Source organism: Protobothrops mucrosquamatus, unplaced genomic scaffold (assembly GCF_001527695.2).
Source record: "Protobothrops mucrosquamatus isolate PMUCROS unplaced genomic scaffold, P.Mucros_1.0 scaffold_284, whole genome shotgun sequence".
Lineage (NCBI taxonomy): Eukaryota > Metazoa > Chordata > Lepidosauria > Squamata > Viperidae > Protobothrops > Protobothrops mucrosquamatus.
Genome location: NW_015386360.1, coordinates 112,449 through 126,432, shown reverse-complemented (window position 1 = coordinate 126,432; position 13,984 = coordinate 112,449). Strand labels below are relative to the sequence as shown.

The following is a 13,984-nucleotide window of genomic DNA, read 5'->3' as shown; positions in this document are numbered from 1 at the left end:
GTGTGGCTGGCGTGAGTGGAAGGAGGAAGGATAGAAAAGGGAAGAAAAGGAGAAGGCCGGGGTTGGTTGGAGTTGAGAAGGGAAGGTCTGGAAGCTTACTTTATTTTTCTATCAAGGGTATTTTAAATAGGGGCTAGATAGAGTGAAGTTTTATTGCTTCCTCCGTGGGAGGATGTCTGAGGTGGAGGCAGGCGAGAGTGTGAAGTAAGGGAGTTGGTTGGGGTTTCTAGCCTCGGATTTTAATAATAAAGAGTAAGGGAGGGGGGTGGTTTTTGAATCCTGAAACCTGAAGAAGAATCCTAGAGAAGAAGCACCAGGAGGAGAGAGACTGGTGGTGCCAACTGTTACTGTGGACTTTAGAGGCATCTGGACTGTGGCCATCACTGCTGGCATAGGTGCTGGGACATTGCGGGGGGAGTTGCCCTGGGGGATGAGCCATTGCCATAACATACTGGCCGTCGTTATTATTACCATCTGGTGCCGGGGTTTCCCCCCCCCATTTCATCGGATTCTGAACGATTGCTCAGGGGCCTGTTACTCCTGCCGCTAAAGCAGCCCTGAGCTGTTATATACATCTTCAGAGTATCAACCACTGAGACTGGTTAAGTTCGTGCCTGAAAGTCCTGCTTCAACAAGAAGAGCCTGCCACCCATTAATGCTGCGTGAGTTCCGGTTGTAAGACATCTCATCGATCTCTAAAGAACATCGCTGCAAGGCTGGACAAGGGGGGACGTGGCCGGGAGGGCCTGGGCATTGGCGGCCTCTGAGGAGGTAGCGCTACACTATCATACTGCAATCACAGAGTCAGGCCTGAAAGACCAGATCCATAGGTGAAGGTCCAATTGAACTGATTTATTGTTAAACAACCTATGCACAGGAATCTTCTCAACTAAAGGTTAGCACCTGCTTGGAATTAAATAAGGGTCCACAGAATTCAAGGAGGGTTGAACTTGTGGCTACATAGGGATTCTAGGCTGATCCCTCTTTTATCTCTGACCCTAGGTTCTGCCACTCCTTCTCCTACCCAGTGTTTCAATTTCAATATTTAAAAGGAAAAAAATCCTATCAAATTTTAAATATTTGAATTTAAATTTAAGCAGTATTTTCATTGAGCTTTTTTGGGGGTGGGAAGTTTATATAATTGGGTATTCTACCCTACGCACTAAAGACTTCCTAATTGCAGGGCTAGTAGCTACATGTATAATGGGAACACAGAAAGGGAGCAACATCCTGTGTGATGAATTCTCCTTCTTCTTCTTTCTCCTTCTCCAGTCCCTTGAAGCACCAAACTGCTCTATGAGGTTCTCCAAAGCTCTGAAACTGGTATGCAGAAATGCAAGGATAATAAGGAATCCATCTTACTAGGATAGACATTATTGATTACAGTCCTCTATAAACAAGGATCCCTAGTTCAGAGCCTATAAGATGCAACAAGGATTGTCTATAGCAGAGGTCCCCAACCCCTGGTCCATGGACCAGTATCGGGCCTCAGCATGCCACCAACCAGTCTGCACAAACAAGCAAAGCCCCATCCATAGGATGCAGGCAGCACACAAAACCATGCACCCTCTAGTCCGTGGAAAAACCTCTCTCCATGGAACCGGTCCTTGATGCCCAAAAGGTTGGGGACCTCTAGTCTATAGTATACAATAGCAGACAATGATTCAGATGTAAGGAAACTTAGCAACGCAATGCAATTTCTCATCCAGTGCCAAACTATAATTTGAATTGCTCTTTGCACAAAATAAGTTATTGCATCTGGATAGGTGCCAATTTCTGCTCTACTTTTTTCAAACTGTAAGTGGGAGTTTTTCCTGAGGTTTCTGAGAAACTAGCTATGGCTTTGTCAGGAAAACATTATAAAAGACAACACATTTTCCTCTAAGAGAATTTGGCATCAACTATAGATACTCTATGCAATGAACCAGTTTAGCAATCTGTATTCTGTCAACAACAGTCCATTTGAACATAGTCTCTACTTTAGATTGGTCTTTTGAAATATTGACAATGTGTACCAAATTTTACATCCAAAAAATATGAAAATTGGATTCCTTGTGAGAATATTTGAAAGTAATGTGTTTTATACATAAGCTAGGAGCATATAAAGCTCTGAGTCAGTGAAGGTCATATGGAATTTCCTTACCAGTAGTAACAAATGAGTAGCCACGTTCTGTCAAGATTTTCATGAGGTAGTCAGTAAGATCACGGCCAGCCAGGTCCAGGCGCATGATAGCATGGGGCAGAGCATAGCCTTCATAGATTGGCACATTGTGGGTGACACCATCACCAGAGTCGAGCACAATCCCTTGAGGTAACACAAAACAGGTTTTGATTGCCTTCAAGTTAACTCACTCTCATTCGTGTTCTGCAAATCCAGTGCAGTTTCTCATTCTTACCTGTTGTACGTCCAGAGGCATAGAGAGACAGAACAGCCTGAATAGCAACATACATGGCTGGGACATTGAATGTCTCAAACATAATCTGAAAATAATAGAAAAATAAATAAATCCCTCCCTCAACTTATTTTAATTTGAACATCTGTAGGCCATTTTTCTAAACTAGGCATTGGCTTACAATGTTATAAAATATTTTTGCGACTGCATTTAATAGGTAGGTCACTGTCAATAAATGCTTATTACAGGTATAGAACTACACCTCCCATAATTCCTCAGTTCTATACAATTACTAAGATATACCAATAAGGCCATTCTCAATCCCTGAGGGAGATGGGCAGTTTAGAAATAGGAAATATACAGTAAACAATTAGATGAAAATAAAAAATAAATATATTCAGACATGTTTGACAGTTCATTGATTTTTCCCTCTTTTTGTTTGACTATTTCACTTTTAAAGGAGTGTTAGGCTTTCTTAAATTTTTTGCTGGATAATCACACCACCAATTATCTTGAAAGCTTTGTGGGCTACATGGAGCCAATTGATTGTCCATCTCTGATTGATGAGGCTGGGGGTCATTCTTTGACTTACTGGGTCACAATTGTGCAGACTGATAAAATTACAGTAAAAAAATATGTGAAGCTTATTCACAAGCAACAAGGACGCCAGGATGACATCCGAACTATGCATACTGATTAAGACCCAAACATAGCATCTGAATTGCACCCAAATCTAGTTTGTGAGAAATTAATTTGCCTGAGTAAAAATAAAAAATTATGAATGGAAGAAATGATCTCTTGTTTGATCTGCTTCATAAACAAGTAATTGAAAACTCAAAGAGAATTTCAGGAGGAGTACAGGGTTTTGTAAATACTGAGGGAGGGAGGGAGAGAGGGAGGAAGGCTCCATTCTTCTCTTCAAAAATATAAACAGGGATCACATTTCACAGACATATAGGGTGGAACCACCACTCTGACATAAGGGTCATGCTATACACCAGTCACCTGTGTCATTTTTTCTCGATTAGCCTTTGGATTCAAAGGTGCCTCTGTAAGCAAGGTTGGATGTTCTTCAGGAGCCACACGGAGCTCATTATAGAATGAATGATGCCAAATCTGGAATAAATGACAAATGAATTATTAGCATTATGAGAAACATCTCTAACTCAATCCCACACCTTGGACAATTAATCAGAAATCCAAGGGCAAGATAATGCATTTTGAATTTCCAGAAAATGAAAAAAAAAGAACCCATCATCAAATATAAATAAATGGGGCTCCAAAATTAAAAAAACATTTTTGCCATTTATGTAAATAGTAAAAGTTAAGACATAATATGAAGCTATCTCTGATATATAACATTAAATCTTACACACTATCAAAATTGCAATTTAAATACCTTCTCCATATCGTCCCAGTTTGTGATGATGCCATGTTCTATGGGGTATTTCAGTGTCAGGATCCCTCTCTTGCTTTGAGCTTCATCTCCTACATAGCTGTCTTTTTGTCCCATGCCTACCATCACACCCTAAAAGTTAAAAATGGGAAACGATTCATGACTCCATCTGGCTTAGAAGCAAACCAAAGTTATCATCATTTCATAGCGTTGCTTTTCTCCAGAGTGTAGTTATGATCCAGTTCTCACTCACATTAAGCCATGGCTTTTTAATTCCTTGAGTGACATAATTGTTTAGGTGCACATAACACCCAAACCAAAACCAAGGATGCCTCACTAGCACAATAGCCAAACACAGCATATAGGAACATAATATTTTTTTCAAGGATCCTACACAAGCTCAGCATGTGAAGTTGCACTGCAATGGATCACAACAGCACTAATCCGTTTAGCCTAATGTAATCTGAGATATCTTCAATAATAGCTTTCTTGAATAAATGCTTTTCCCACTCCATTTACTAGAAGCTAGAAGTGCTCTTTAGATTCTTGTGGGCCTTGTAATCTGAAATCCAATATGGATTACTCACTACTATTTTAGCAATCAATTCAGTTTACATTCAGCCCGTCAGGGTCCTCCTTGAATTGTCACTAGACAGCAACAATAGAGAAAAAGAGGAACATTCAACTGGGCCAGTTAAATAAGTAGCTGCATAGGGTTTCTCTACTGAACTGCATCCAGCAAATTATTTTGAAATACTTAGAATTAAACTCAAGATTTGATCTTGCTTTCCTCTTTCCTCTCTACTTTTCATTTGTCCTATAACGTGTCATTAAAATAGTCAATCCTGCAGAGGATTATCAATCTTCTCCTCAAGTGCAACATAAGTTACTCTGGAACTCTCTTTCCCTTTTGGCTGAAGAAGACAATAAAAACAATTCACTGAAGTAAAATAAGCAGAGAGCCATCTAGTGATAGAGCGCCCATGATTTCTGAAGGCAAGCTGTTCCACTGGTTACTTGTCCTCACTGTTAGGAAATTTCTCCTTAGTTCTAGGCAATTTGGTGGATAGGGATGGTGTATCCAACATGTGTCTCATGTAGTTTGTTAAGAAATTCAGCAGCTTCAGAGTCTTCACCAACAATGACATTGAAATATAACATCTGAGACATGTTTAGAAAGGGGAATTATGTACTTTTATCAGATTTGCTGTTATTTTATATTTCATTTCCTGGCAATCCTAAAACCCGTCTTTACCACCATTTGTGTGTATTTCCCTGTAATGTATTGTGTTAAACTTATGGAAAAGCTGCAGAGGTCTGTGCAAGGACTGTTAGCAGATGACATGGCCTGCTAGCCAGACTTGCTGTCTGCAAGGTTAATTAGTATGCATTTGAGCGGGACAATATGGTGCATTCATTGGCTGACGGTGCCCAAAGCTGAATGTATAAATAGGGGTGGAGCCAGGCTTGTTAGTTTCTGTTTTGACCTTCAATAAAGAAGTACCTGTTTATTACTGCTGCCTTGTCAATGCTGAACCAAGCAGAAAACAGAGGTCCCTTTATACTACTTAAAATATATTTGTTATTTTTAATCAAAAGCAACAACGATCTTTTCTGAAGAAGAAGTTAAAAGAGGTTGCCAATTTCCTGTGAAAAATGATTGATTTCTAAGACATCTGTTCAAGGATCTGAGTGAAAAGTCCTCTTTATATCAACTGCACTAATCTAAGATAAATCACATGAGGACTATGTCATGGAGTTGAGTGTGCTTACAAGTTTTCCATAGTTTCACTTCAAGTGAATCTTTTTATTTCTTTGCTAAGCAACTGAATTGTTCATTCACCTGGTGCCTTGGACGTCCTACGATGGATGGGAAGACAGCCCGGGGAGCATCATCGCCAGCAAAGCCTGCCTTACATAGGCCAGAGCCATTATCGCAAACCAGGGCTGTGCTGTCCTCTTCCTCACACATCTTCTGCAGTCACTTTCTGAGACTTTCCACACAGGTATTGTCCTACAAAGAGAAGCGAGCAGATCCAATGCAAATATCCAACATCACCAGTCAATAAAGGACAGCAGAAGGTGAGCTAAAACATGTAGCGTGACTTCACTTACTGTTTGACTAGACATAGGGAAAGCAAAGAGCAATGAAGGAATTGTTTAAACTTGCTCTTTTTAACTGTCAGAAACCCATCATTTCCTAGCTTAAAGCAGAGGTAAAGCACTTGGGACAGTCTCAATATTCCTAAATACAACCTGATTAATTCTAGCTGGAAAAGCTAGATGTTGGGAGATGTAGTTCAGGAAACTTTGGAAGTTTCACCTGCCTAACTTAAAATTAGTTCTACTCTTTACTCAGTGAATGAATCTGAGTTCAAGCATAAAGAAGCCTCTATACCTAGTCTGCAGAAATCCAGATGACCACAAGATGGCAGCAAAGAGATTCAGACCACTTTAGATCTTTGGTTAATCTTCTTGATTTTTGCAACCTATATAAGGTAACCTCAGCAATGAAAAACCAATTACCCTGATGCTAAAGCTCACGTTTTGGACAGTTTGGTCTAGTGCAGAGGTCCCCAACCTTTTGGGCACCAGAGACCGGTTCCGTGGAGAGAGGTTTTTCCGCGGACTGGAAGGGGAGTGCTTTTGTGTGCTGCCTGCATCTTGCGGATGGGGCTTTGCTTGTTTGTGGTAGACCGGTTGCTGGCATGCCGTGGCCCGGTACTGGTCTACAGACCGGAGGTTGGAGACCCCTGGTCTAGTGGTTAAGGCACCAGGCTAGAAACCACTCTGAGTTCTAGTTCCATTTTAGGGAAGAAAGCCAGCAGGGTGACTTTAGGCCAGCCCCTCTCTCGGCTTAACCCACCTCATAAGGTTGATGTTGTGGAGAAAATAGAAGGAGAAAGGAATATTAGGTGTATTCATTGCTTTATTTATAAAAATAGTAAAGGCAATGTTAAAAAAAATGAAATGGTGATGGTTCCAATGTAAAGGCCAGGTGTGGGGATTCAAAAATGTATTAGGGACAGCATATAAAAAAGAATTAAAACTTCCCCTGCAGTTTGTTAGCACCTTAATCTAAACCAAGCCTCCCTTATTTTAAGAAGCAGAATAAATAAAGTGCATCTTTAAGGTCTGGTTATCAAAACTTGCAGAAAAAAGAACAGAATGTGGTTTCTGAGTGCAGAAAATTGTCTTTCCTGATCATTTCAACTTTTGTTCTACAATATATACATTTCTCATTGTTGCATTTTGATGAGAAAGACAGAGATATAATTTATTCCAGGTAGCTGATGGTATTATATCTCATTCTTCCCTCTCTCCATTTCATCCTTAAAAAACCCCCCACTAATAATGCCATGGTTACTTCTAATTTCATCAGCGTACTACTTCTTACATGTTTCCTGCATTATCCCAAAAGAGAATAATGGATGGGCATGTATTTAAAAATACTGTGAGAAAAGTAGATTGTCAGATCATAGCCAACATAATGAGACTGTCGGCTGAAATAAAATCTCTTGCCTTCTCCATAATCACAGGCAGGATATCCCACAATCTTTTAGTTGTGATTCATAATACGTGGATAACACATCTCAAAAGTCAGAGATCTAGGCAATTAAGATTTTTGGCTTTATTTTTCTTGAGTTTCTCATGCTTAGCATTTAAAAGAAATAACTAAAAAAAACAAAAAGTGGGATAGGCTGATCACCATAATCGACTAAAAAGATAATTGGCTATCAAATGCACATACATTGATTATAATGGTTAGATTTCCCACATTAGATGTGATGTGAAAGTTCAAAGGATTTCACTGAATTGCATCTGAAGGAAAGGACACAGATTGGAATGCAGAAAATGGGGGCACACGGACAGGTTTGTGATACCTTATTTTTACTGCATTTTCTTCCCTCAAAGATTCACAGACAAGTGATGAGATTCCAATGTGTTTCCCATCAAAACAAAATTGCTATATTATAACACTCAGTTCTCATACTGCTTAGGATCCTGAAATGTGTTGAATGTGTTGTTTTAATTGTGCGAGAGAACCAGATATAAATGTTTTCTCAGCCAGGAGGTAAGAAATACACATTTATGAATGGAATATAAACATTAAGGTCTTTGTCCACACCTTACAATGGGACAAGTGAATCAGTATGAGCTCAGTTTATGGACATGTTAATAAAAATCTCACATTTGCAAGTAATTATTTGTCATATTTGCAGGGGACACACTTCTCAAAAGTAATGTGTAAACAAATCCCATGTTGAATATTCTGTAGTAAAATTGCTTTTTATTCACCATTACTTTTTTGAGAGGATAAAATAGAATAAGAATGTATACTGTAGTTCAGGATAAATTCTTGGACAAATTAAGAAAGAAAGAAAGAAAGAAAGAAAGAAAGAAAGAAAGAAAAGAATTTTTCAAAGGAATGCTGCAAAAATGCATTTTATAAGGATTATTCATTTATAGATAAACATTTGCTAAAAACGCAGAATCTGCACCTATGCTGAAAATGTCTGACTGATTGGGAACAAACTATTTCCTAATTAGGAAACAAAGCCTTTTAAAAGCCTGTTTTTGGAACAGAGCAGGAAAGGTCAAGGGTTCCTTGCCTCAAACTTTACTCAACTGAGCCAAAAAGGGAAATAATATCCTTAAAGGGAGGGGGAAGAAGGGAATGCTGAATTTCTACTTGAGCATGGGGAACTCTAAATAAAAGCCATATTTAGTAACTACCCGAGCTCAGGAAAAATCAGGGAAACCAAACATTTAAGGCAAGATTTTAATGCCAGACAAGCAATCATTTAAAGCTCTAGGAGGCTCACAGTAACTTGCAGAGCCCAGAATTCAGCACTAAACCTGAAAACATGTATGTGTGCCCTGCATAAGCTCTGCAAATAATTATTTTATTTATAAACAAAGTTAAGCACAATTTCAGCACACCAGCAGTCATGGCATACAATAACAAAAACAAATTATTATAAATTCATTGATTGTCATCAATAGGATTACCAGAACTGAGCTGCAAACATCTGAATAGCTACTAAAAGCCAGAAAATAATTAGACTTTTGTGTGTGTGGGGGGGTTCCCCTCTCTCATGATCTTCTGCTTTTTGGAACCCAAATCTGATAATTCTAAGGCATTCCTTACTGGGACTAATAACAACAGTAATAATAGCAACAATGGCACTTTCCAGCAAACAAGCTACATCAGAACGAAACATATAATAGAGCAATATAACTGAAAATCTACACTGAAACAGTTAAAAAACACACCAAAAAAGCAATTCAAGAATAAGAGGAATAAGAGGAATTCAGGTTTAATATCTGAAGTGTTGTCCATTGGACAAGAATTGTGCAAAAACCATGGGGAAGGTTCTGGGTTTTGTGTTACCCTGACATAAATGGTGTTTATACAGTTTGCTTGGCAATCAATCAGCCAATCAATCAATCTTTATTCAGTTATAGACCAACAGACTGATAGACAATAAAACAATTTGTTTGCAGTGACTGTAAATCCAGGGTTATTATGTGTAAACTATGGCTCATTACTAATAATCCATTATTATCAAAAGTATAACTTATCATGGCTTGCAGATCTCAGTGATGGAGTTCACATAACATGTTAGCCAAACCTAAAGCATACAAGCCAGGTTATAGCTTTACATTTTACCACGTGTGAAGCCAGTCTTTAAGATATCAAATGAACCCAGACAATGAAGAAAGGGCTGTGAGCAATGAATAACATCTAAACGAACAAAACAAAGATAAATACCACTACCCTCTTGCTTCACTGAACCGCAACTCCTATACTATTCCTAGTATTATTAATTATTATTTATAATAATTTTATTATAGTTAAATAATGCCACAAATAAAAATATCAAGTATGTTACAGATATGCCCAATTTACCAAAAGCATGTAAATTAAAACAATAGGAAGTTTGATGAAATACATATCAAATATTGTATCACTGAGACAAATGACATTTCTCTTCTTTATATATTTCTGTATTTGGATTAATAGGATAGAGAGCAGTGGTTCCCAACCTTTTTTATACCCTGCACCCCTAGAACGCTTCTGATATATTCTCGCACCCCTTACAAAAGTTCAAAATAACAGCAACGAATTATGCATATATACTATAATTTTGAAAACCCAAATTTTCTCATCCCCTGGAATATCTTCTCGTACCCCCGGGGGGGGGAGCACCCCTGGTCGGGAACCCGATATAGAGGAACAACGCTTCATATACTGTACATCCATTGCAAATTCCTTCTCTCTGTCCCTGTCTCTGTCTCTCCCTCTCCCCCTCCCTCCCTCTCTCTCCCTCTCTCTCTCTCTCTCTCTCTCTCTCCAATTTGAGGGAGATTACCTTTGAATCTACTAAAAGTAAATAGGAAAAGTGTCTGTCCTGGATCATGCCAGACAAGAGACTTTTGCATTTGGTAGAAATCTACCGGTATAAGCATCCTAACTTAAATTATTTTTTGCAGCATTTACTGCTCAGAATTAATCTTAGCTGTCATTGGAACAGTAATAGGGTGATGGTATGTTTACTTCTGGTGAACTCTCACCTAAGGATAGTAAACATGGCTTCTATTCTCATACTTAAATAGCACAGCAGGCATGTCCATAGAAAATAAACATCAAGCCAAACACAGGTTGTTACTTACACAGGCCCTTGAAGCAAGTGAAATCAAAGTTAGCCCCTGCCTTCTTGGTAATGCAACTGCCAACTGCTATATATGCTTAGTTCCTGAGCTTCTGGTTTGTTTGAGATGTAGGAATGCAAATGAAGGTTTGAAAAAGAAGCTACCAAAAATGGATAGCTCCATAATAAATTATACCTCCGCAATAAACTGAATTCATGATTCGTAGTTACAGCTTGAACTGCAACAAGTCATGAGCGGGGAGCTGTCCATTAGGATGACACACACAAAGAGCAATGTAAAACAAAAGATCATATTACAGAAACAGATGGAAAGCTGTACAGAAAATTCAGTTAACCTGTTAACCCTATAGCTATTTTATCTCTGCAATTTTATCTGGAAGTAAAGGATGGAAATAAGGCAGATGCAGAATCAAATCTAGTAAATCTTCTTTCAACCTCACTGATTTCAGCAGGAGAAAACAGTTTGGAGGGTACTTAAATCTTAAAAATGCTTATTCAAGTGGTGCCAATCCACACAATCTTATGTACCTTGCATATTACTCAGACATGAATTTCCCTGGATTAGATGCTTGGCCCCCTACAAAATATCTAATGCAGGAAATCATCTCCATGGAGTTCAGTCAGGGTTACTTCCAGGTAAATCTGCAGAGCCTGGGGCTCTGGAGAAATTGTGCTTCTTTCTTCTGAACCCAAGAGCAAAACCTATTAACTGTATTATGCAGCTGAGACAGATACTGTTCTATATGGAGACACCTCTGAAGAGCTTCCCCAATTCTTAACAGTTTCCATGTTCTTCACTCTATTCTGGATTTAATGCCACTTACCCTTCTCAGCTCAGGGCGTGCCGTTCTGGGATGGTGCACTGAGAAATGGCATATTCTCTGACTATATAGCCTGTCTCCTCCCACCAGCTCACCAAACAAGGAGCAAACCCAGTCTCCATCTCCATCTCTCTGTCAAACAGAACCATATAGGGGCTTCTCCACAAATCCTTCAGTTCTGGGTGGCTGCTGGTTGCCGGGTCTGCTCCACTCGGCATTCCTTTCTGCTGTTCACAAAGTCAGGAGAAGCTTTGGCTGCCTGCTATATAAACACAAAGAGAATTCAGGCTAGCTGCTACTGAGAGATTCCCGGGCTAGTTGGTGCATCAGGGACAGTTTCTGGCATGGAGCAGATGCTTTGGCAAAATCCATGTGTACTATTATGTATGTAGCTGTCAATGGCGCACAAGAGGAGTCATTAATCCTGCCTTGGCTCCATCCTGGAAAGATCTCATTCACAGACTAGAGGGGGGTGGAACCAAATGTTAGAACTGCCAGAGAGATTAATGCCTCATACACAACAGGAAAGTGAAGCTGTGGTTTGATTTTTAGAACTATGTGGCACCAAGAAGAGTGGTAATGCAGAGCAGATGCCTTATCAAACATAGGACTAAGAGATATGTTGAGTTATAACAGTCAGAAGGAAAGGAAAACAATGCTCATGATGTACTGTACCATATTACAAAAACATGGATTATTGCCATCCCAAAGGTGCTTTTTCCAAAAGGCAACTTGACTTTCTTGGGTTTTTTTTTTCTTCGAAAACATTTCACTTCTCATCCAAGAAGCTTCTTCAGTTCAAAAGCACCTTTAGGAGAACCATAATGTGGATGATTTGAGAATCTCCATATGCATGGGAGAGTTTTAGATTTACTCTGAAGTAAATCTCAGCATTTGCCCCTAAATTTAGTTGAAGTAAGCAACACAGCATCTCCATCAATGGCATCTACAGGATCATGAGATGTCAAAACTCTGTCCCTTTTTGGGTTGTGAGCAGTGTGACTGCTTATATCTTAAGATCTTAAAGTCCAAGGGCCTCTTAAAAAGTTTACTAAACATTTATAGCCAAATTTGCTGAACTGTGTGGAGTTTCCCAGGCTCTCATATTAATTGTGAGCTTATTGTGTTCTTTACTTCATCTTATACATTGATATAGAAATAAACAGACTTGGATATGAAATCCATGCTAGTAGTAGCTCGAGTTATTAAAATTAATATTGTCGGGATTCAGGGATACATATATAGACTGTCTGCAGTTCTTTGTGTAGTTATCTAGGAATAACAAATGTGTTCCTTCACACACAACAGGTTTTTCCCACCAGTGGTTGTTGACTACAATTCCCATTAGCATGACTTATNTAAACAGACTTGGATATGAAATCCATGCTAGTAGTAGCTCGAGTTATTAAAATTAATATTGTCGGGATTCAGGGATACATATATAGACTGTCTGCAGTTCTTTGTGTAGTTATCTAGGAATAACAAATGTGTTCCTTCACACACAACAGGTTTTTCCCACCAGTGGTTGTTGACTACAATTCCCATTAGCATGACTTATTGTCAGGATGAGGGGAGTAGTAATCCAAACTATCTGGAAGAAACCAAATAAACTGAAAATTCAGCTCATTTCCTCAGAATTATAAGTTATTAAAGAGCACATTTTGCATGGATCTTATTAGAATAAAAAACCTTTTCAATAAATTTGAAATACTGCCTGATTTAGCTTCCTTACAAAGCTGGATCCAAAACATTCCACTAGAAAAGGGCGGGAGGGGGGAAACCTAATACATGCCTTTGCTTTATAAGGCAAAGCAGTTGAGTCAGGGCCTCTTGAGAGAACCACCTCTTAAAACTGAGTGATCCTGCTAAAAAACCTTTATCCTTTTTATTTAAAAATCATGTTTCTCTCCGCAGGCACACCAGTTTCTGAGCCTGCAAGTACGATTCTTAAAAATCAGCAGGAACCAGGAGAGAATTCCTGTTCACCGGAGAGAAAGAAAGAAAATTATGAGAGAAAAAGAGATATTTGAATTTGCTGCAGCAGTCATATTTTTTAAGGCAGGGATCCCCAACTTTGAGGTCCAATTGATAAGGGGAATTTTGAGACTCTGTGAGGACCCCTCTCAAGAAAAGGCCCCATAGTAGATGTTACCAATATAACCAATATATTTGGCCATAACCACTCAACTGAACACTTGTTCCTTTTTTTAACACAGGTTGTACATATAAAAGTAGGTGAGAATTTAATTGCATGAGTGCAGCCGCTATTTTGATTATTTGGACATCCCCTGGAGAAGTCCCTGAAGCCATCACTTGAAGACATGCAAAACACTAGACTGGGCTATCCCCCACTTTATTAAGGAGGCCTTGGAAGTCTGAGGGGGGGGCCCAGAAGCACGCTTAGAAGTACAGATTCCTTGAAACGGGTCTCTTGCCTGACTGCCTGCTGGTTTCCCATTTATTTCATTTTTGTAATTAGATAGGACAAGGAGCTTGGCGCACTCCAAGGAAGGGTCAATCGGCACATTATTGAGGACAAGAGTTGTAGTTTGTAAATGACAAAAGATCTTCTAATATAGCCCCCCTGACTGAACGAAGGAGAGGGAGAAAGTAGGAAGTGGAAATAAATGGATTCACAGCAGCCGATCAGAAGCAGTAGTACAGCTGAATAAGTATCAAACTGAACAGAATTTTGGT

General features: G+C 39.1%; 1 protein-coding gene across 1 annotated transcript in view; it reads right to left on the bottom strand.

Annotated features, from left to right (window-relative positions):
- Positions 1-11,326, bottom strand: part of LOC107302731 (actin, aortic smooth muscle) — a 20,966-nt gene extending 9,640 nt beyond the window's left edge. Inside the window, exons 1-6 of the mRNA XM_015831874.1 lie at positions 11,291-11,326; positions 5,633-5,803; positions 3,793-3,921; positions 3,399-3,509; positions 2,397-2,481; positions 2,144-2,305 (exon numbers count right to left, since the gene is read on the bottom strand). Of these exons, the coding sequence (XP_015687360.1) occupies positions 2,144-2,305; positions 2,397-2,481; positions 3,399-3,509; positions 3,793-3,921; positions 5,633-5,761 (616 nt within the window). The 5' untranslated portion in view covers positions 5,762-5,803; positions 11,291-11,326. The remainder of the gene's footprint in view (positions 1-2,143; positions 2,306-2,396; positions 2,482-3,398; positions 3,510-3,792; positions 3,922-5,632; positions 5,804-11,290) is intronic.
- Between the last annotated feature and the right edge of the window lie 2,658 nt (positions 11,327-13,984).